A 22,937-nucleotide genomic window follows, 5' to 3' on the forward strand; every position below is an offset into this window, starting at 1 on the left:
ACCCCCACCCATTGTCTGATGCTTTGCTGAATTGGACCTGGGGCTCCATGAGAACACTCCTCTCCATCTCCTCCATACTCAGGAAGTTCCTCTCCTCAGGAGGGCAGCAGACACCAAACTGGGACCTACCAGAAGAGGGGAGGGTAGTTTGCCATCCTTACAAGCAGCCTCCAGGGAAGTCCCAAAGAGCAGTTTTCTCTTTGCAGATAAAGATTTCAGGGGTCTGTTCTCCTTAGCTGTGCTGGACCGCCGCCCAAAAAGCCAATTAATGAAAGATCTTCCCCTTCCTTCTTTCTTCTGCTCTGACTCTAAAGAAACAACAGTTTTCAAGGGATCACTTTAATTTCCTAGAATCTAAGCTTCTGTGTCAAATTATCCACATTCTCTCATGGCTTAATTCCCCTTATTATTGGGTCTGTGCCCAAATAAGTAAACTGTTGGTTATGGCTAGGGGCCTGAGCACATTCAGTTTATCTTTGTGATATTGTGGCCAGCTCTCTTGCACCTACAAAGTTCCTGAGTTGAAGGAGGGCTGTCAGGTGTATCTTTCCCTTCTGAAAGGGAAAACTACCATTCCAGTTGAGTTTTATAACCATTCACATTGAGAGCCATTGTCCTCCTATTTGAATTTCTGGATGTGTCCCATTGATCACTTCCTGTATCAGGCTATCTCCCCTTATCACACGGCATGCCTGCCAGGTGAAAGACTAGGAGTTTTCTGGACCTTTGTTTGTGGTTTTTTTAAATTTAATATAGTTTGGAAGATGTTATACAGAGGGTTTACAATTACATGAATAAGACAATGTACATTTCTTATTTCTCATTCTCTTTATATATATATATATATATATTCATATACATATAGTATAAAGATAATGTACAAAGGTGTTAGTTCCATGAGCAAGGTATTGAGTGTATTTCTTGTCAATAATTGTTAACCTCTCCTTTGTTGCTCTCCAACTGTTCCTTCTCTTCCTCACCTGCTCCATTCCTCTCTACCCAACATTATAAATTTTATTTCCAATTAAGTATGTTTTGAATATCATTATTGCAATGGGTCAACCTGTGTCCTTGTTATTTCCATACCTTCCCCAAAGTAGATAAATTTAAAGAAGGTGCACAGTGTCAAATTCAAGCACAGTGACCCCAAGGGATATACCATAGAGGGAAGAACATACAAAGGAAACACAAATCTCATTGTACATTACAAATAACAACAACAAAAAAGACCTCTTGTATTCACATCTTGGTGTTCATTTCCCATAATTTCATTTTATTTGGTATGTGTACAGAGTTTTGGGTTTCTGCTCATCTCATAAAATTACCCTAGACATATACTAATTATTGCCAATGAGGGAAACTGTGGTTGTCTTACACTGTCTCTGCTCTCTTGTCCCACCTGAGGCATTCAAAACAATATCCTATTTGGGCTGTAAAAATGAAAATGTTACTCTTGCACTGGTGGCTCACGACTGTAATCCTAGCTACTCAAGAGGTTGCAATCTGAGGTTGGTGGTTCAAAGCCAGCCGCGGCAAGTTAGTTGGTGAGACTCTTTTCTCCAAAAAATCACCAGAAAACTGGAAGTGGCACTCTGGGGCACGTGGTAGAGTGCTCATCTTGAGTTGAAGACCTGAGGGATAGAGCCCAGTCCCAGAGTTCAAGCCCCACAACTGACCAAAAAAATGCAAACTCTTTCCTTATGGGTGACTCTAGTCACATTCTAGTTTTCACCTAAGGAAAAAACTCTAATTTAAGCTTGCTGTATACATTGAATATTCTCCAGAAACTTTGGAGGATGTTGACATCTTTTCTTCTCTTTATGTCTTCCCACAGGCTACCTGGTGATCTCTGGAGCCTTGTCCCTTAAGTGAGCTTTCTCTTTCAAAGGAGCCCTTTACCTCTGAGACATGGTTCTATTCCAGATTTTTCATGGACATTTGGAGTTAAGACTCTCAGGACTTTCCTTTGCACACTGACTTGACTGAGAAAATCAGATTTCAGCCTCCTCCATAGTTGGAATTACAGCTTGAGCCATATGTATCCTGCTTCCATTTACTTAAATGTGTTTTTTATGCATGTCAAATGCTTTAAGAGACCATAGAGGTCCTCGAATGTACAGAAGATACAGAACTATGTAACCATATAGAAGTGAGAGGACTCACCGTTAAGTTGCTGGCCCTGGGCTGGCTGCCTTGGCTTCAGAATGAACCGGCCTCCTGTGGCTAGAGAGCACTGCTCCAGGATAGGATTCTGGGGAGTGTGAGTCTCATGTGGCCTTGGTCCTCGTGGCTGGAATGCAGTCTCTCCAAACTGACTCTTTTTAATCACATAGGGATTTTCATGCCCTATGGTGAGAAAACGCAGCAGGGACTTTCATTGGAACAGGAGCCCAGATTTTGACAATGAATTTCCAATCTGCTTTCTACTACATGAAAACAAAACCCCTTATTTTAATTAGTAAACCTCAATTATATTTGTAGTTCATGTTTCTTATCTTTATGTAGTGGTACAAAGCAGTTACTACTCAACAAATGAGTTTACGAATACAAGGCATCTTGACCAATATCATCCAATAATGTTATATTTCAAGTGAATAAAGGCAACTACCTATTTTTCTCCTCAAACCAAGATTTGCCACATGAGGAAATGAACCTAGGTAGCCACACACACACACACACACACACACACACACACACACACACACACACATATAAATCAAGTGGCTGGTCAGTATTTATTGAAAAATGTACAATTTAATTATATAGGATGTATTTACTCTTAGTAATATTAAGCTTAACACTTAAAGAATCAGTATTGAAGATTTAGAAGTCCAACTTTGATGCCATTCCCTCCCATTTGAAATTTTCTTTCATATTTACCAATGAAGACAAAGGGAGCTTCTTTATTTTCAGAATGGAGCCACAACTGGTAGTCACACTCAGAGCTCTGGGGGAGAGAAGGACTGAGTGTCACACAAAGCCTATCACAGTGGAACCAAGAAGAACACATTGCCTTATACAGCTGTGCTTCTAACAAGGAAAACTCTGCTTTTGACTTTTGGGGGGTTAGTGATGGACTGGCTTCCTGAGTAGCTAGGACTGCAAACATCAGCCACACCTTCCTGTCCTGAAACTTTCTTACTCAGAGTATTACACTAGCTCATCATAGATAGACTTTTATATATAACAGAAATATATGGAGTTAGCAGGACAAAATTATATATCAACTTCCTTGTGTGTTCAATTGCACTTGGCATGAGATTAAGAATGAGATTGAAAGAACACAAGTATAGATTCATCTCATGTCCAGCTGCCTGCAGGTTCTCAATCTTGAGGCCAGGAGAAGACCAATGTTAGTAATGCAGTAGTACACACATGAGCATAAATGCATCTCTTTTCATCTCCATTAGGAAACTGGTTTTTTATTTAAAAAAGAGCTTACAGATGACTTACTTTTTTTCCAAGGGTCGAGAGTGTCTTGCTGATAACATCCTTCACTGTATCTGAGTTTTTTGCTAATACAGTTATTGGCTATAAAACACATGTGAGAAAAGGTACATATTAAGAAAACAAACAGTATCATTGTATAGTTATCATGAATTAGTTTCCTGATGAGTCAAGCAAAATGTGATTTCAGGTATTTAAAGGCCACAACTGTATAGTGCACAAAAACTTGAGTAGAACTGTTTCTTCATTTATTTGTATAATATGAAGCCAGGAGAAAGCAATTCAGACCCATGGAAACAAACTGCACATAGGTCAAATCTGAATGACAGCTGAAGAGACACCAGAGACTATAGAGAACAAAAGGTACTGGAAAACCATTAACATACAGAGAGGGGGAAATTGTGAAGGCCTAAAATTCAGTGAAATGTCTTTCAAGAGACAAGGTCAAATAGGAACCTTGTCAGGTCGGATGGTATCACAGAGCTGCCCTGGACCCACAAGCATGAATATGGAGCCTTCCCACAAGCTGATTATCTATCAATAGGCAGACACTCAGCTCTTCTGGAGAAATGACATGCACCTGCAATCTTTACTTCAGTAAACTTAGACCTCAGTAAAGCCCTTTTTTATCATGTAGAGCTGAGCTAACAGATTGCTCTCTAAGCATTTTTGCTATTGGAGTGAGTCAGGCACAGACAAGTCTGTGCTATCCACTGAGAACCATGCAGCCTCCTCTCCCTCCAGCCATGACTATGGAACTTAAAACAGATCAATCATATTCTAGACATTTACTATCATCCACTTAGTAATGTTGTGTCCTTCTGCTTTCCCTTCTCAATACTATCTTGTGTATGTATATGGACACATGTGTATTAATATAATGAACATGTGCCTATGTTCATAAACACACAATACTGAAATTTAGTGAAGAAGAGAGAGTATAGATATAAAGAATACCATTATTCTTCAGAAGTAGTCATGTAGGCTGACAATGTCTTAGAACAACTTATAGAGGAAAAATTACTTAAAAACTTAGGTTAAGTATTTCTACATAAGAAAATTGATGCAACCAAATCTGACATTCTATATAATATTTGGCATTGTTCCATCATTTAGGAGTTCCACAAAATCAAATGGAATTCATGATAACCACTCCAAATATAAATAAAAAAATAACATAAGTAGTACTCTTATTCCAGGTAGACTATGCCCATTTACTGATAAAATTGACCTTGTTTACAATAAAGCTGTGATAATTTATGTATATTAAATGTGAAAATTTCCTTCAAAATTTATACATGTTAGCTAATGAAAGTGAATAAAGCTTCTTACTATAAGCTAAACACGTATTAAATAAATGAAAGTCATACATGTCGACATGATAAAGCAATCTTTTAAAGGATCTTCCTTTTGTGTTTTCTCTTTTGCTTTGTTGTTGTGAATGTTGGATATGGGGCGTGAATTCATGTCCTGGAGTCCTTCTCTGAGATCTTTTTGCATGTGGCTAGTGCTCTAGCACTTTGAGCCCACAGCTCTACTTTGGGGCTTTGAGTGGTTAGATGGAGATAAAGAATCCCATTGGGAGTTTTCTGCCTGGGCTGGCTGCTAACTACAATCTCATATCTCAGCCTGCTAAGTAGCTAGGATGACAGGAGGTGTGAGCCACCAGTGCTGGCTGGTCTTGCTTTCTTAGGCTAAATTCATAGGTAAATAAAATGACTTATTTTTGTACCTCATGGGGCTGAAACCCAGGGACAGAATTCTGTACCTGAGCATTGTGATTCAAGTCTCACATCTGCCAATTGAGCCACAGCTCCACTTCCAACATTCCCCTTTTTGCTAGTCATTTGGAGGTAAGTGTTTCAAGGTCATTCCTTCCCAGGCTGGTTGTGAATTACAATCCTCAGATCTCAAGCATGAGCCCATTGCAGGCCACAGTATTCTATTTCCATAAAAGTTATATCTCACTTTGTAATACAGTGATTAAAATATATAATAACCTAAGACAGATTCAGACATGAATGTTGGAAATCGAGTCTCAAATACAGGAAGCTATGATCCAATGAACAGAAAACTAAATTGTTCCAAGTGGAAGATAATTGTTCAGAACATATAGTACTGACATTGACTCATTGCTCTAATCTTTATATTTGTAGATATAAGTGAATCAAGCTCATCTCTCAATTTTGTTCTTTCCTAATTTTCTTCCTATCATTGTTCTTAAAAGTTTCCTTGGGGGGGGGGGCGGGAAGAAGACGGTGACGGGGCAGTAGGGAAATGCCACAGCTCTCCCCAACCAAAAAGAGAGTTCAAGTTCCAACATTTAATCTCCCCAAGAGACGGACAACAACAAAAAGATGAACACTCAGAGAAAAACCGGAGGTGGAAAATAACAAAAAAAGAAAGAGAGGAAAAGAAGAATTTCAGAACAGAGAAGAGCAAAGACCCCTCCCCCAACTTTTACTGGCCACGCGCCAGTGTGCCAAGCCATCGGCCAGCTGCCGGAGCCCCAGAGACACAGGGGGCCGCCTGCAGATCACCCTCGCAGAAGCCTCCTGAGGTACCGGTTTTCAGAATAACTGATCGCCAGGAACAAAGAAACCTACCAGCTGGGAGTCTCCACAAGGATCCCACCCCCACCCCCCACTTTCCACCTGAGCAGAGAGGCTCCATCCCACCAAAGCCGCCGGGTACTGGCAGCAAGACAAAGGGACCTGTCTGCAGACCACCTGCACAGAAGCTGCCTGAGGCACTAGACACGCCTGTTCATGATCACAACCACCCAGCGGGTGCCGCCCGGGTCCCAGAGGCACAGGGGGCTGCCTGCAGATCTCCCGCACAGAAGCCGCCTGAGGCACCGGCATCAGACCCACCAGATCTCTACAATCCGAGAAGAAGCTGTCTGAGCATGGACACTGTGGACCCGACAGCTTCGATAGAGGCAGAGACAGAAAAGAATCACACAGAGCCATCACCGCCCAGCCCAGCCCCCAACCACCCCAACTGAACTCGGATTGCAACAACAACTGACGACCTACACAACACAGAAACAACTAGCTCCAGGCTGAGTACCCCACAGGGGACAGTGTATCCCTCAAGGGAGACCAGAGCTGGAGGGAATGCCCCGACCCTGACCTAGACTTCCTACCCGAACACCCGGACCACAGGACCCACTAAAACTGGGAACTGTTTGAGAACTCCACCAGCCCATTGAGCACACTCCGCTGGCCAAGCCAGAGCAAGAGTGCCCCTGGAAGGGAGCTTAAATTCCCAAGCCAGGAACAGCGTCCCTGGGTCAAGACTATCAACAGTAGAAGAAATTTGAACTGTGTCCTCCAGGTTGCATAACCTAGGTGGTATACACATCAGCACAGGCCTAACGAGTGTGCTCCAGGCTGGGGCCGGAACCAGGCCCAGGGATCCGGCGCCTGAACAACACAACCAACTCCTCCCAACTGAAGTAAAAAGCTGAGCACATGCCTCAACAGAAGGGAGAAAATCAGGAAACAGCACTCCCTGGGAAGCACGCCTGTGACAACAAAAGACCTGGAGGCTCAGGACAAGAGAAGCCCAAAGCCCAAACCCCACCAAAACTCCACCCATGTACCCTAGGCGGAAATTGGGCAACACAGGCTGCCAGCACCTGATAGCAAGCAGGAGCGCAGGCTGATAAGGCGGCTCAGCAGTAGAGTGATAGTCTTGGATGTATGAGGCCCTGGATCTGATTCCTCAGCATCACAAAGGCAAAAAGGGTCAGAAGTGGTGCTGGGGCTCAAATGGTAGGGTGCCAGCCTTGAGCTGAAGAGCTGAGGGACAGCACCCAAACCTAGAGTTCAAGCCTACAACCAGCCCAAAACAAACAAACAAACAAAAACACATCAGGAGCCAATAGCAGACTCCAGTATTTGGGAGAGTGCATCCAGAGCATCTGATCTTCCCAAGAGCACCCATAGGAGCAAACACAAGCAGTCTAGGCTATTCAACCCTTCCAAAGGCAGGAATTGCCAGCAATCTACAGCAGAGAGCTGAGAATCCTAAGTAGGTCAGAATAGCAGCTGGAAATAGGCTCCCAACAGAACCCAGATCAGTCACAGACTCTCTCTACCAATACAGAATCAACAACCAAGCAAAGACAGACACACCAAAACAAAATTGCAGAGCAGTCTCCTGAATCCCCATGCGAAAATCACAGAGAAAAATCACAAGGTTTACCACCACCCAGGACAGCAAGCTCACCTCAAAAGCCAGCAGCCACACAGGGGAGAGCCCCAGTGGGAGCAAAGCAGGAATGGAAGACAAAAGCTACATCCAAGGGTTGCTGGAGGCAATGACTCAAGAAATAAAGTGAGAAATTGATCAGAAATTGAAAGAGCACAAGGATGAGCTATCAAATGAGATACAGGATATCAAACAAGAGTTGGATGCAAAAATAGAAGCTGCACAAACCTCAGTAAGAAGTGAGATAAATGCCAAATTAGAGGTAATACATACTGAGATCAGGACTCTGAGAACCAATATTGAATCCATAAAGGGATCCATTTCCTCCATGCAAACCACAATAGAAGCCAGGGTCAACAGAGTGAATGAAATGGAAGGTAGAGTGTCAGATACAGAAGACAGAATACACCAACTGGACCAAAAAGTGACAGATATGGAAAAATCACTCAAATTAAACCAAAGGGAAATTCAAGAGCAAGCAGATAATGCCAAGAAATTTAACCTTTGCATAATCGGTGTGGACAAAGGTGAGGAATTCCAGAGCAAGGGAAAGCAACACCTATTTAACAAGATAATCAGTGAAAATTTTCCCCACCTCAAAAAGGACCATCTTACCTACATTACAGAAGCATATAGAACATCCAACAAGCAAGATCCCAGGAGAAACACTTCTAGACACATTATAGTAAAAATGATAGATCGGAATAATAAGGAAACAATCTTGCATGCAGCAAAAATGAAGAAGGAGCTATACTACAACAGGAAAAAAATTAGAATCACTGCAGATCTCTCCACACAATGAATGCAAGAAAAGCCTGGGAAAGCACCACACGAGCCCTGAAAGCCAATAACTGCCAACCCAGACTGATATATCTGGCAAAGCTAGCATTCACATTCGATGGAGAACTGAAAACTTTTAATAGCAAAGAAAAACTAAATGAATACATAAACATTAAGCCAGCATTACAAAGAATTCTAAGAGGGGGGACACAACCTGAAGAAAGCAGCCAGGAACTGGGACCTGCCCCAAACAGGCATTACTCAAAGTCTAACTGAGCAAGCACAGGAGGAAAGGAAAGAAGAAAAACTTAGGAAAACGGAATGGCAGGGACAACAATGTGTCTCTCTATACTTTCTCTTAATATAAATGGGCTGAATTCACCAATTAAAAGAAAACAAACTGAGGACTGGATCAGAAAACAAGACCCATTCATCTGTTGCCTTCAGGAGACCCACCTCTCAGCCAAACATACAAACAAACTCAGAGTGCAGGGGTGGAAAAGGATCTACCAATCAAATGCCCCCAGTAAGAAAGCAGGTGTAGCTATCCTGATATCTAACAAAATAAACTTTTCATTAAAATCAGTACAGAAAGACAAGGACGGACACTATATATTAATAAAGGGAACAATCCAAGAGGAGGATATAACCATCATCAACTTATATGCCCCAAATATTGGTGCACCCAGATATGTTAAACAAATGCTCTCAAACTTACAGAATAAAATAGATCCCAATACGATAATACTAGGAGACTTTAACAAACCACTCTCACCAAAGGACAGGTCTACCAACCAGAGGATTGGCAAAGAAGCTACCGAATTATGTGAGGCCATACTTCAAGCGGAATTAACTGACATCCACCAAGTATTTCACCCTAAAACAACACAGTACACATTCTTCTCAGCAGCTCATGGAACTTTCTCCAAAATAGATCATATCATAGTTCATGCAAGGAACTTAAGCAAATACAAAGGGATCGACATAATCCCCTGTATCCTATCTGACCACAGTGGAATCAAGCTAGCTCTCAATAACAAAGCATACCACAGAAATTTCTCTAATACATGGAAATTGAACAGCACACTCCTTAACAATACCTGGGTAATGGAAGAGATCAGAGAAGAAATAAAGCATTTCCTACAACTCAATGAAAATGAAAACACCTCACAAAGAAACTTGTGGGACAGAGCAAAAGCAGTCCTGAGGGGCAAATTTATTGCCCTCAGTGCCCACATCAAGAGAATGCAGACAGACCAAGTAGATAATCTCATGTTGCAATTAAAACAGCTAGAAAAAAACAAGAAAAAATGGGACCTAAAGTTACTAGACGAAGCCAGATAACCAAATTAAGAGCAGAGATTAACCAATTAGAAAACCAGAAAACCACAACCAAAATAAACCAAACAAAAAGCTGGTTCTTTGAAAAAATAAACAAAATTGATGGCCCGTTGGCTAGATTAATTAAAAAAAGAAGAGAGGAAACCCATATTAATAGAATTAGGGATGCCACGGGAAACATCACAACACGTACCCAAGATATCCAAACAATTCTAACAGACTACTTTCAAAAGCTATACTCTCTAAAGGAAGAAAATCTGGCAGAAATGGATGCATTTTTAGAGAAATACAAGTTGCCCAAACTGAGCAAAGAAGAAGTTAACCAATTAAATAAGCCAATATCCTATAACGAGATACAGGAAGCTATCAAAAGTCTTCCAACAAAAAAAAGCTCAGGACCAGATGGATTCACAGCAGAATTCTATAAGACCTTTAAAGAAGAACTAATACCCATACTCCTCAAGCTCTTCAGAGAAACAGAGAAGGAGGGAGCTATCCCAAACTCATTCTACAAAGCCAATATCACACTCATCCCCAAACCAGGCAAAGACCCAACCAAAAACGAGAATTACAGGCCAATCTCCTTGATGAACACAGATGCAAAGATCCTTAACAAGATTCTAGCTAACAGAATCCAGAAACACATAAAAAAAATTATACACTATGACCAGGTAGGCTTCATCCAAGAGACACAAGGATGGTTTAACATATGTAAGTCAATAAATTAATCCAACATATCAACAGAGCCAAGGTCAAGAATCACATGATTATCGCCACAGATGCAGAAAAGGCCTTTGATAAAATTCAACATTCATTCATGCTAAAAGCCCTGGAGAAAATAGGAATAGAAGGAACATTCCTAAAAACAATAAAAGCCATTTATGACAGACCAATAGCCAATATTATACTTAATGGGGAAAAGCTACAACCAATTCTCCTAAAATCAGGAACAAGGCAAGGATGCCCACTGTCTCCACTCCTCTTCAATATAGTCCTGGAACCCTTAGCCAGGGCAATAAGGCAAGAAAAAGACATTAAAGGGATCCGCATAGGGAAAGAAGAAGTTAAACTATCCCTTTTTGCAGACGACATGATACTATATCTTCACGATCCCAAAAACTCCATCCCCAAACTCTTAGAAATCATAAATCACTTCGGCAAAATAGCAGGATACAAAATAAACCCACAAAAATCAGTTGCCTTCCTGTACACTGACAATGTACAAGAAGAGAGGGAAATAAAGGGAGCAACCCCATTCACAATAACCTCCCAAAAAATAAAATATTTAGGAATAAACCTAACCAAAAATGTAAAAGAACTATTTAATGAGAACTATAAAAAGTTAAAGAAAGAAATTGTAGAAGACACTAGGAAATGGAAAGACCTCCCATGCTCCTGGATAGGCCGACTTAATATAGTAAAGATGGTAATACTTCCAAAACTAATATACAAATTCAATGCAATTCCTATTAAAATCCCAATGAAGTATATCCCTGAAATACAGAAAACAGTCCAAAAATTCATATGGAACAACAAAAGACCTAGAATAGCCAAAACAATTCTAGGGGATAAAGACAATATGGGAGGGCTATCCATGCTGAACTTCAAACTCTACAACAGAGCTATAATAACAAAGACAGCATGGTACTGGCACAAAAACAGACCTGAAGACCAATAGAACAGAATAGAAGATCCAGAAACAAATCCACAGGCCCAGCCAGCTGATATTCGATAAAGGAGCCAAAGACATACAATGGAAGAAACACAGCCTCTTCAACCGCTGGTGCTGGGAAAATTGGGCAGCCACATGCAGAAAACTAAAAGTGGACCCCAGCCTATCACCATGCACCAACATCAACTCAAAATGGATTGAAGACCTTAACATTAAACGTGAATCTCTGAAACTACTGCAGGACAGAGTAGGAGAGACACTTGAACTCATAGGCACAGGAAGGAACTTCCTGAACAGAGTCCCAGGGTCACAACAAGTTGGAGAGAGACTCGACAAATGGGACTACCTTAAAATAAAAAGCTTCTGCACAGATAAAGCTATCGCAACTAAGCTACAAAGAAAATCAACTAATTGGGAAAAAATATTTACCAGCAATATGTCAGACAAGGGGTTAACATCCTGTATACACAGGGAACTCAAGAAACTAATCCCTCCCAAACCTAACAAACCAATTACTAAATGGGCAAGGGAACTAAAGAGGGACTTCTCAAATGAAGAAATAAAAATGGCAAAGAAACACATGAGGAAATGTTCATCATCCCTGGTGGTGAAGGAAATGCAAATAAAGACAACCCTGAGATACCACCTTACCCCAGTCAGAATGTCCCACATCCACAAATCAGCCAACGACAAATGCTGGTGGGGATGTGGAGAAAGAGGAACCCTATTGCACTGCTGGTGGGAATGTACACTTATACAACCACTTTGGAAAGCAGTCTGGAGGGTCTTTAGAAAGCTAAAGATTGACCTCCCTTACGACCCAGTCATACCACTTCTAGGCATCTATCCTAAACAACAGGAACCAATATACAAGGACACGTGCACCTCCATGTTTATTGCAGCACTATTCACAAGAGCTAGGATATGGAAACAACCCAGATGCCCCACTACAGATGAATGGATCCAAAAATTGTGGTATCTATACACAATGGAATATTATGCAGCCATTAGAAATGACAAAATAATGGCATTTGCAGGGAAATGCATGGAGCTAGAAGGAATCATATTGAGCGAGGTAAGCCAAGAACGAAGAGACAAAGGGCACATGGTCTCCCTGATAAGTGGATGCTAAATCCAAAATGTTAGGGGATACGACAAAAGTAACAGGACTTAAGAAACAAAGAAGTCCCACTCATCTGGTTGAACCACTACTAAATATCCCCATGCTGCTGATCACATGTATGGTGTATAACATGTGTACACCGTTATATGTTACAGACTGTGAGAGACAACTTGCTCAAGGAAAGTTAGAATGACCTTGTGACTTTAAATGAGCATCATTATTCTACAATACTGTGAAATTCCAGAAATTACGTAATCACTTAATCACAATAAAAAAAAAGAACCTCCGGGAAGGGAGGAAGAGAGGGGAAGGTAGGGGGAAAACAATGGAAGGGGTAACAATGTTCAAGAGGAAGTGCACTCATTACTTCACTCATGTAACTGTAATCCTCTTTATAGTATCTTTACAATAAAAAAAAAAGTTTCCTTACCATAGATAATTTATAAAATCTCCTGCCTTTCCAGCCTAAGCAAGTAACTGGAAATTTCCACTTTATTCTACATAACACTTACGAAGTGATTGTTCTTAACTTCATGGGTGAAGATCTGCAGAGGAATGCTGTCCTCATCTTCTTCCTCCTTTGCAAGGTTGATATACCTGATTCATTCAACCCAGAGTAGCACAATTATTAGCTGATAACTTATTTTTCAAATCCATCTTCATTGTTAATATTTTTCAATCTGTATTTCATAGTTTATAAACACTTAGGGAGCAATTATAGATTTGAATCAATGCAATAGTATTGTTGGGAAATAGGATTTGAAAGAGAACAGTGTCCTGGAATGTGACCTTTAGGAAGGCATCAGATTCAGGGTTTCAAATTTCACCATCTAGATGGGAGGGCTGAAGCCTGCCTAGACTACTGAAAGTAACAATGGCTCTGAGCTAGCTCAATGGAGCACAGGAATATAGATGGGGTCAAACATGGCCCTTGCACTCAATGTCTGTGTACTGTTTCTCTGCTCCAGGCTATGACTCTTACACTGGAGCCACAGCACCACTTCTGGCTCTTTTGACAGTAAAGTGGAGATAAGTGTCTCCTGACTATCTTACACAGAATGGCTGCAAACTGCAGTCCTTATATCACAGCATCCTGAGTAGTGGGATAATTGGATTGAGAAACTCTTGCCTGACGACCTATATATATTTTCAGAAATTTTTAGCTCAAGTATATCAATAAAGTGAAGGGAGATTTAGGGTGGATAACCTGAATATCTTTAAAAATAAAGACTGTTTATGATTTAGAATTGCAGCCATGGCAAATAATTTCCATAGAAAATGAGGCAGAATATATTGAAGATCTTGGTTTTCAGGTACCCATTCCCTAACAAACTAAAAATTATATAAAAGCACTTGCTTAATACCTTTGCAGAAAAGTGATCCATTTTTCTTTTTGTTCACAAGAACTGCAAAATAAAAGCAGAGACAATATTAAACTGCATCTCATATACAATATCTTTACAGTCATTAAAGGTAAAATACTATCAATTCATTGGTGTCCAAGCAAACACAGAATTGAACCTAATCCTAATTGGGGTTTTATGGACTCTTGGGCTTATAAGGGTGATCTTACTGTAATGTGACCCAGACTGCTGTAGAAGAAAAATGGATTGAATGGAATCCCTGCCACTGTGTGATGCAAGCCTCCTGACCATACTTCATCTCACACCACGGGCACCTTCCATTTCTCCTTTGATAAAACTGACAGAGCTGGATGTGCTCTTCCAATACTTTACAAAATAATCATTCAGATCAAGGCACCCAGAAGAAACATGGCATTTACATGGAATTTCCTAGATCCAGAAATCAACAGTAAGCATTTGCTAGGAAAAAAAAAGGGAAAATGAAAAGGGTTGGACTGTTTTACTTCCTTAGATAATTTCCTGAACTCTACTACCTTTTATTAGAACCTAGAAAACTTCCTTGACATTAGTAGGAACAAGGCTCAGTGTGACTGAAGGTCATTAGGAATGATATCTGACATAGCTAAGTGATTAATGAAGGATAACTCTTTTGCTATTTCCCTGCTGCTTTCAGGGTGCAGTGTTCAGTCTTACCCAAAGGTGGCCATGAAGTTCTCCAGGGGCCAGCCCAAAAGAAAGGACTTTCTGGAGTGATCACCACCCTTGTCCAAATTGACCCCACAGTCAGCCATCCACAGGGCACGCAGTGGGACCACAGTTTTAATCTTAAAGCATTTCTGATACCTAAAAAGGGCAAAAAACACCATCTCTCTTAATTTATCTTAGATGTGTCATGTTAAGAACTAGCTACTCTCCCAAACTATTCTCTCTGTTTCATAATTTTGAACTCCTCATACAAGATTATTTGTCTATCACATTCTTGATTATGTTGTCTTATGAGTGCTTGAGACCTGGCATTTAAATATAGTGTAGCCTGGACCCTAACTCTAGATTCTGCCTTAAAAGTTTATGTGCTGTGACTAGAGGATCAACAGCATGCCAGGTGGTATCTTCATTGTTGATCATATTCTCAACAATTACACAACACAGGAGCTTCATGAACACAGGAGAAATAAAAAATGAATCAGATCCTTTGAATACAAAATTGACAAATCACCTGTGGATTAAATGCAGATATCTAAATGTCATTTGCTAGTGTGAAGCATTTGTGCTGAGCATGACAGGGAGCAGTCCATACATACTTGGCATTAGTCACAAGTAATAAGTCAGTGAAGAGGAAGAGATGCTGCTTCTTCCTCTTGCATCCTTTTTGCATCTGCACCGGGCTGTGGATGAGCAGGTTTCTGCAGGGCTTCTCCAGGGACAAAGGTCTGTCCTGCTGAGTTTTCTTCTCAAGATGATGGCTCTCCAGCTGCACAGCAACACCACAGCACAGTCAGTGCTCCAGCATGGGATACAGCTTTATGCCCAACTTTCATGGTGCACAATGCAACATTTCCTCAACTGACACTTGGGAACTAACATGCAAGGCACTTTGTGGCTCAAAAGCAAGCAGAAAAGTAGGTCATTCTGAAAATGGTTGCAGGCAGATATAAAAAAAGAGCCCTGGACTTCTTCCACTGAAATGATGGGAATAGAAACAGGAAGGAAGCTAGTAAGGAAGCAGTGAGCTACGTGAAAAGAAAGAGCAAAGGAGACCTACCCAATTTTATTATCTTTTTGATTTTTTTTGGATAATATTAGAGTTGAGCTCTGGGTCTGTGCTCGGTCTCTGGTTTCTTTTGCCCAAGGCTACCACTCTCCACCTGAGGCACAACATCACTACTGTATTTTTGTGAGTAGACTACTGGATCTCAGAGTTTCATGGACTTTTTTGCCTGGGTTGGTTTGAACCAAAGTCTTCAGATCTAGTGTTCTGAGTAGCCAGATTTACAGGGGTGAGTCACTAGTCCCAAGCTGACCTAGCAAATTCTGTATCTAAACACACTCAGCATTGAAATGGATCCCGCAGAGGCAACTCTGTGCTTTCTTACAAGGACTATCCAGACTCCATCCTGCCTAAGAGATCAACAGGATATTCCTTGTTTATTTTTTTTTTTTGTGTAGGTGTTTGGGTGAGTCCTGTCAGGGGCCTGAAGGCTGGGCCTGAACACTGTCCCTCAGCTCTTCAGCTCAAGGCTAGCACTCTACCACTTGAGCCACAGCGCCACTTCCGATTTTTTTTTTTCTGCTTATGTGGTGCTGAGGAATTGAACCCAGGGCCTCTTGCATACAAGGCAAGCGCTCTACCACTGAGCCACCTTCCCAACCCTTCCTGTTTATTCTTAAAAACACTTACAGAGCCAGCCTTCTGGAAATCGTTGGCAAAGTTCTGCAATGGATTACACTTCTGAAGTTCCTTCTGTTTTTGAATGTTGCTATAGTGATAAATTGGATAATAATGAAAAAGAGCACAAGGAATTAGCTAGTTGTTTGAAAATATAGAATATTGTTTGACAGAAAAAAGCATGAGATTCAGAATACAAGTGATAGCCAAGGAAATGACATTTGGGAAGCAGATCCATTGTTTTTAAAAATTTACTATGTGAAGAGGAGGAATAATAACTTCCTGTGTACTACTAGAATCCCAAGTTTTTGAGTAGTATATATGCATATATAAGTCCATATGTATGGATGTATATGTATATATGTTTATTTCTGGAGTTATGTAAGCATACACACACACACACACACACACACACATACACACACACACACACACACACACACACACACACACACACACACACACTCATACACATAGTTCCAGTTGTGGACCTTGAACCTTGGACCTGAATATTGACCCTGAGCTTTTTAGCTCAAGGCCATCACACTATTACTTGATCCACACTCCACTGTCAACTTATTGGGAGTTTCTGGAAGATAAGAGTCTCAATAAACTTTCATGCCTGGGCTGGTTTGGAACCACAATCCTCAGGTCTCAATCTCCTGAGTAGCCAGGATGACAGTGCCTAGTCACCTACATATGTTTTAGAATATATTCACTCATGTCTATCAGTTGAAGCCTAGGAGAACTTTAGGTTTCCAACCAAATTTTCTTATGAAATAAAAAGTGCACTCTATTTATAAATTTACCCGGGACACATAATTTCTATCACTATGGAAACATTATTTGTAGGGACTTTTATTCATTCACTAACAAATAAAAAACTACAAACACTACTAACCTTTGAAGTAAAGAGCACCATGTTTCTTTTAGCTCTGAAGACCTGTGATTTAAAAGAAAGAAAATATTATGCTACATTTCACATTCATGCTTTGATTTTAAGTCTATCCTAAAAGAGACTGGCAATCTGGGAGTATCATTGTAAATGTGAGTGGAATAAGAACCGACTCATAACTGGGGTTTGATGGACTCTGCCTTTCCTGGTGATCTGACTGTGATGTGAATTAGACTTTGGTGTGGAAGAGATCTTGGATTGACATGGAGAAACTTATTTTCTAACGTGTGGTGCAAGCCACCTGACCATAGGTGAGTCTCACCCTAGCAACGCCTACAGTCCACAATGATAAAACCAGACAGATCACATATGCTATGCAACTATGAAAATGGTATGAAAATTCAAACCTATGGAAGAAATTGGTCATTTTGACAGAATATTTGTAATCCAGCTAGACAAGATAAAAATTTAGAAGAAGAATTAAAAATATGGAAATGTTGCAGTGTTTCATTTCCTTATAGAAATTTTAGAACTACAATGTGCTGTGTTATTTCCCAGGAAGCTTACACTTTATTACCTATCACACTATGTCTTTAATGATGAATGAAAAGGTTGCTGCTTACTGTTCTCTGTACCTTCTATTGTTATATTTCTGTCCTCTGAAGGGATTGAAAGACAGCACTGGATATATTACTCCCCCTTATAACTTTTCCTATTATGGAATACATCTGTTTTAAAAACACACTGCACTTTTAATTTGTAACTATTTTCAGGGTTTTATAAACCACATTATTATATATATATATATAAACATTATTGCTTTAATTTTTCTATGAAATTATACTCTCTCCCTCTCCGTCTTTCTCTCTCTCTCTCCCTCTCCCTGTCTCTCTCTCTGTCTTTCTCTCTGTCTCTCTCTGTCTCTGTCTCTGTCTCTCTCTCTCTCTCTCTCTCTCTTTCTCTCTCTCTCTCTCTCTCTCTCTCTCTCTCTCTGTGAATGTGTGTGTGTGTACTTTTGTGAACACCAGGTATAGAATTATTGGGGTATGTATCAATCCAATAACTTTCTCCTTATGAACAAGCAGACTTTTTGCAATGTCTGCATATTTTTTATTTAGATCATTAATAGCTCTTCTACTTAACAATTCTATGCTGTCCTGTAATGTGTTTCATCAGGAGAGAGGTACCCATCTTAGATGACCCCTAACCTGCCTACATGTATATAAATAAAGTCTATTTCCTGAGGCTATGTTGGCCATCTGCCAAGGAACAAGGACGCTGGACAGTGCAATAGCTTTAGAACTCATAGAGTTTATGAGGACCTCATTGCCATATTTTAATTTTCCTTAAAGGTATAGTTTCTAGGAACACCTCTATTTCCAGATTTTACCAGCTTCCATTAATCTGTATCCTGGAGTTCCCCTGCACAAGAAGAACAGAGAACCTTCACAGAAATATGCTATGGAGAAGACCTGCCGAAATGGACACACAGGTGTCCAGCTTCCCAATCAATTTTATCATTTTCAAGGCATATCCATCAGAGAATTAATAAGCTGACGATTTTGGAGCCATTTTTCTTCTTTATCTCAAACTTCTTAGGATGTGTTAGACCTTGGCTGTGAGGAAAGGTAACCTGCGTGCCTGCTGTTTGATCTCATATATAAAACAGGTAGAAATATGAGGTGCAGTTTGAGACCAAGAATAAAACACTTGACACCTTCCTTGTGAATCCTCCTGTTTTGACCTGTCTAAATGCATTCTATGTCTTCATGCAGGTCTAGGCATGTGTGCTGGAAAATCTGGCCTGGACTTTATCAGTAAATCCTGCTTCAGATTTCCCACACACCAAATAGCATGCAGTCTACTTACAAAGAAGTAATATGTCAGTCGACTACAGAGCAAGCCAAGCACTTTTTATTTAATGATCTATAGCTATTTATGGAATTAAAATCTGTCTCTACAGAGAATTACTGGGAGTGCTATATAAAGTTTTCAGAAAATACTTTCAGGATTCACTAACACTTGCTGAATGAATTCTATTACTGTGATTCAATACGTAGGTCACACCTGGTCTTCCACTGTCTGAACATCCTCTCTCCCCCAACAAGATTCTGTAAACCCATTGAAATTCACTGCTCACAACCACTTCAATATTGATCCATTCCAACATATTAGAATCTAAAATTGTCTGGAGGTGTTTGTATTAAAGGTTATTATTAAATTCGAAGGTGGAAGATCAGGCTAGAAAACAAACAAATTACAACCTTTTTCCTTCTAATAAATATTAGATGTAAATAAGTTATATTTTCCATTGTTGCTGGAAAATAGGTATGTCGCTTTCTTTTAGCAGAAGTCAAAGTATGCACATGGCATAGCTGTCAGTCTTACCGGAAAGTGACCTTGTATTTCTCCTTGGGCCAAATCAAGACAAAGGACTTTGTGGAACTCCCATCATCGTTTGCTACTTTGTCCCCACATTCTGCCATAGACAGGTTATGCAGTGGAATTGCATCTTTTATCTTAAAGCACTTCTTATATCTACAAAGAGAATTACACACCATCACTGTTATTTTATTACTTCTTTTGTGGGGTAGTCAATGGGTTTGAACTCAGGGCCTTGTTAAGGTCTCTGACATTGTTTATGAAGCCTAGCACTCTATCACTGGGGTCCTATCCCTGCTTCTAGCTTTTTGGAGTGTAATTGTATGAACATCCGTGCCAGATTGGATTGGACACACATTCCTCAAGTTTCAGCCTCCTGAGTGGCTGGGATGACAGTTGTGAGCATGCTGCCCTTGGTTGATTAGGTGTTTACTTATATGTGAGGAAGTATCACTCAGCTAAACTGAAATCATTACTCTCCCAAGATCTTCTTATATTTGGTCATATTTAAATTGGATAAAGATTGTCACATCATTATGGTTTTATTTGCTTTATTTGTTTTAGATAGGGCCTTTGTATGTTGTCTAGCCTAGGCTCTAACTCTGTATCCTCCTGCCTCAAACCCTTTGTGCTGGGAGAGACGGGGGATGGACCACAAGGCCATGTTGCTTTCTTCAGTCCTCACTATGGTCTTGAGAAATCAGCAAGGAATCTAAACTTCTATAAAAAGAAATGCATAAAAATTCTAAGTTGTCTTAAGGTAAGGGTTATATAAAGTCATTGCTGAGTGAAAAGCATTGCGTGCTTTGCAGGAGAGCATGCAGTCCATACGTACTTGGTATTAGACACCAGCAACACATTACTGAAGAGGAAGAGGTGCCGCTTCTTCCTACTCCAGCCTCTTCTCATTTGCACTGGGCTGTGGATGAGCAGGGCTCTGTCATTGTCCTCCAGGGACACAGGTGTGTCCTGCTGAGCATCCTCCTCAGGAAGATGGCTTTCCTGCTGCACACCAACACCACACACAGTCAGTGTAAACATATGTCCCAGAGTTTTATGCCTAATGGATGGGGACACACAGTGCCACAGGTGGCCCTCTCAATCCTCACCAGACTTTGTCACTGATACCAGGAGGCTTTGTGCTTTAGATTTTAAAGCAAACAGAAAATCTTAATAACTTTTTAAGATATAAGGAGGACAGATTATTCTAAGGAACAAATCCTGGACTTTTTTTTCTCTAAGAGATGGGGAAAAGAACAAGGCAGGAAGCTAATGCACCTGTCCCAGGAAAGGAGAAGAATCTGGCAAAGGAGCAGTGAGCCAGGAGAAATGTTAGGGGAGGCTAAGCAGATGACCACAGCAAAGTGAACAAACACCACTGCTAAACCTGAGAAGAGCATTTTTATGGCATAATATGAATATCCACAAAGAATTCCAAATTGCTTTTGTTCCACCACGAAAAGTAGCATAACTGTACCTACTTGGAAGTTTATTCCCACCTTATTTATATCATTATTCAGTATTGGAGCAAGAGAAAGTTGAGAAAGAGCATCATGAAATACTTGACACCATTAAGAATTCCTAAATGTGAGGAAGTCCTTAGATTTGTTGGTGGTACTGTGTCTCTTGTCAGTAGAGCTGTGGCTCTGTAGGTACGGGTCACTACATCAATAGTGTGGAAACTTCTGCTCACTGGCTCAGTTGTGGGCAGAGCTTCATCCACACCATCTTCCATTAGCCTCACTCCCATCTCCTCTGAGAATATGTGCACACTTGTCTTCACCCCAAGCTGAACAGTGTGAATAGGGGTCACTTTTTGTGAACAGTGTTGAAGGTCAGAGTCAGTGCAAAAGGTCAGGAGAAGGAAGACAGAACCCTTTCCAGGGCCCCCTCTAGAAGAAATCTCCAAACAAGTATTTAACAGACTACCTCGTGCAGGGAAGCCGCGCATGGTGTGTGTGGGGATTGCAGTGAACACTTGTCTTTGTCCATGTCGTGGCTCTGGACAGCAGACATGACTGCAGCTCCAACAGCCACTGCAGTCAACTGCCTGGAATCTGAGCATTGGTAGTTCCTCGTTCTCTGATGTCACGGTTCTAAGGCTCATGCCATAACTGCCAGGCTGACATACCCTCTGCCCTCTTTCAGCACTTTTCAACTCCTTAATTTAATCATATAAATGTATATATATATATGTATATATATATGTTTGCTATTGTTAAACTACTATAAATACTACATATATTTTTCTGTGTCCGTTTAATATAGCCATGCATCATAACCCAGTATATTCATTGAAATTTCAGTGCTCTAAAGATGCTGGGGCGTAGATATTTAACAATGACAAGATGTTCAATTGATAATCATGAAGGATGAATATCCAAATCATAGTATTCTGAAACTTGGTCTGTGGTCAGTGCCCTGGACTGGCTCACATCTCAATGACCAGGAGCACTGTGGAGAGAGCTTGTGTTGAGTCAGGATGCTGGGCAGAGTGGACACAGCAGGTGATCTCTTGTAGGTGCAATCCTCTCCAGAGAACTAACCAGATCTCCAGAGTTTTTCTCATTTGGAGGCCAGCTTCCTAGTCACTGGATGATCTTTACATGGATCTCTCTTCAAAAAGACCCCAACATCTCTCCTCACTGACCCTGAGACCAAGCTTTTATCAGGAATCTTTGTGTAAATCCAAATCCAGACCAGCAGAATTTCCATGCAGTCACAGTAGATGCCAGGGAGAATCCCCTGGAGACATACTATTTATTTCCCATTCCACAGACATGCCCACCACCTTCCCACACCTTCCAATAATCCAACACCTAGCCAGTGCTCATGTGATCTATACTCTACAGTTTTGTCTTTTGTAAACTGTTGTATGACCTGGATCATACAAGAGAATTCATTTGAACATTTTCTTTCATTTTCATAAGTGCATATTCATCCTTATTATTGAAGGTATTTATCAGTTCATTTCTTTGTAGCAATTTAGTAATGTCCTTTAATTCATTTTGCTTCTTCCTTTCTTTCTGCCTTCCTTCCTTTCTTTCTGTCCTTCCTTTCTTTCTTTCTTTCCTTCTTTCTTTCTTTCTTTCTTTCTTTCTTGCTTGCTTGCTTGCTTGCTTGCTTGCTTGCTTGCTTGCTTCCTTTCTTTCTTTCTTTCTTCCATTCTTTCTTTCTTGCTTGCTTGCTTTCTTGCTTGCTTGATGGCTTGTTTGCTTGCTTTCTTCCATTCTCTGTGTCTTTTTTCTTTCTATTTTTTTTTTACTTTTCCCTGTCTCTCTTCTCTCTGTTTCTCTGTATATTTCTCTTTCTTTCTTTCCTGCTGCCTT

The 22,937-nt window shown here is 40.5% G+C and overlaps 1 protein-coding gene across 3 annotated transcripts in view; it reads right to left on the reverse strand.

Annotated features, from left to right (window-relative positions):
• Nucleotides 1–21,674, reverse strand: part of LOC138826799 (rho GTPase-activating protein 20-like) — a 35,036-nt gene extending 13,362 nt beyond the window's left edge. Inside the window, exons 1-13 of one of the 3 annotated variants that reach the window (XM_070022046.1) lie at nt 21,538–21,674; nt 20,444–20,613; nt 19,615–19,764; nt 17,233–17,274; nt 16,344–16,422; nt 15,247–15,416; nt 14,639–14,788; nt 13,946–14,017; nt 13,094–13,178; nt 3,454–3,531; nt 2,881–2,947; nt 2,164–2,346; nt 130–308 (exon numbers count right to left, since the gene is read on the reverse strand). In XM_070022046.1, coding sequence (XP_069878147.1) covers nt 130–308; nt 2,164–2,346; nt 2,881–2,947; nt 3,454–3,531; nt 13,094–13,178; nt 13,946–14,017; nt 14,639–14,788; nt 15,247–15,416; nt 16,344–16,422; nt 17,233–17,274; nt 19,615–19,764; nt 20,444–20,613; nt 21,538–21,624 — 1,512 coding nt within the window. In that variant the 5' untranslated portion in view covers nt 21,625–21,674. The remainder of the gene's footprint in view (nt 1–129; nt 309–2,163; nt 2,347–2,880; nt 2,948–3,453; nt 3,532–13,093; nt 13,179–13,945; nt 14,018–14,638; nt 14,789–15,246; nt 15,417–16,343; nt 16,423–17,232; nt 17,275–19,614; nt 19,765–20,443; nt 20,614–21,537) is intronic. The other 2 variants (XM_070022045.1, XM_070022044.1) reach the window with 2 other exon arrangements.
• Between the last annotated feature and the right edge of the window lie 1,263 nt (nt 21,675–22,937).

The sequence above is a fragment of the Dipodomys merriami genome, unplaced genomic scaffold (genome assembly GCF_024711535.1).
Source record: "Dipodomys merriami isolate MVZ:Mamm:240054 unplaced genomic scaffold, mDipMer1.0.p SCAF_15, whole genome shotgun sequence".
NCBI lineage: Eukaryota > Metazoa > Chordata > Mammalia > Rodentia > Heteromyidae > Dipodomys > Dipodomys merriami.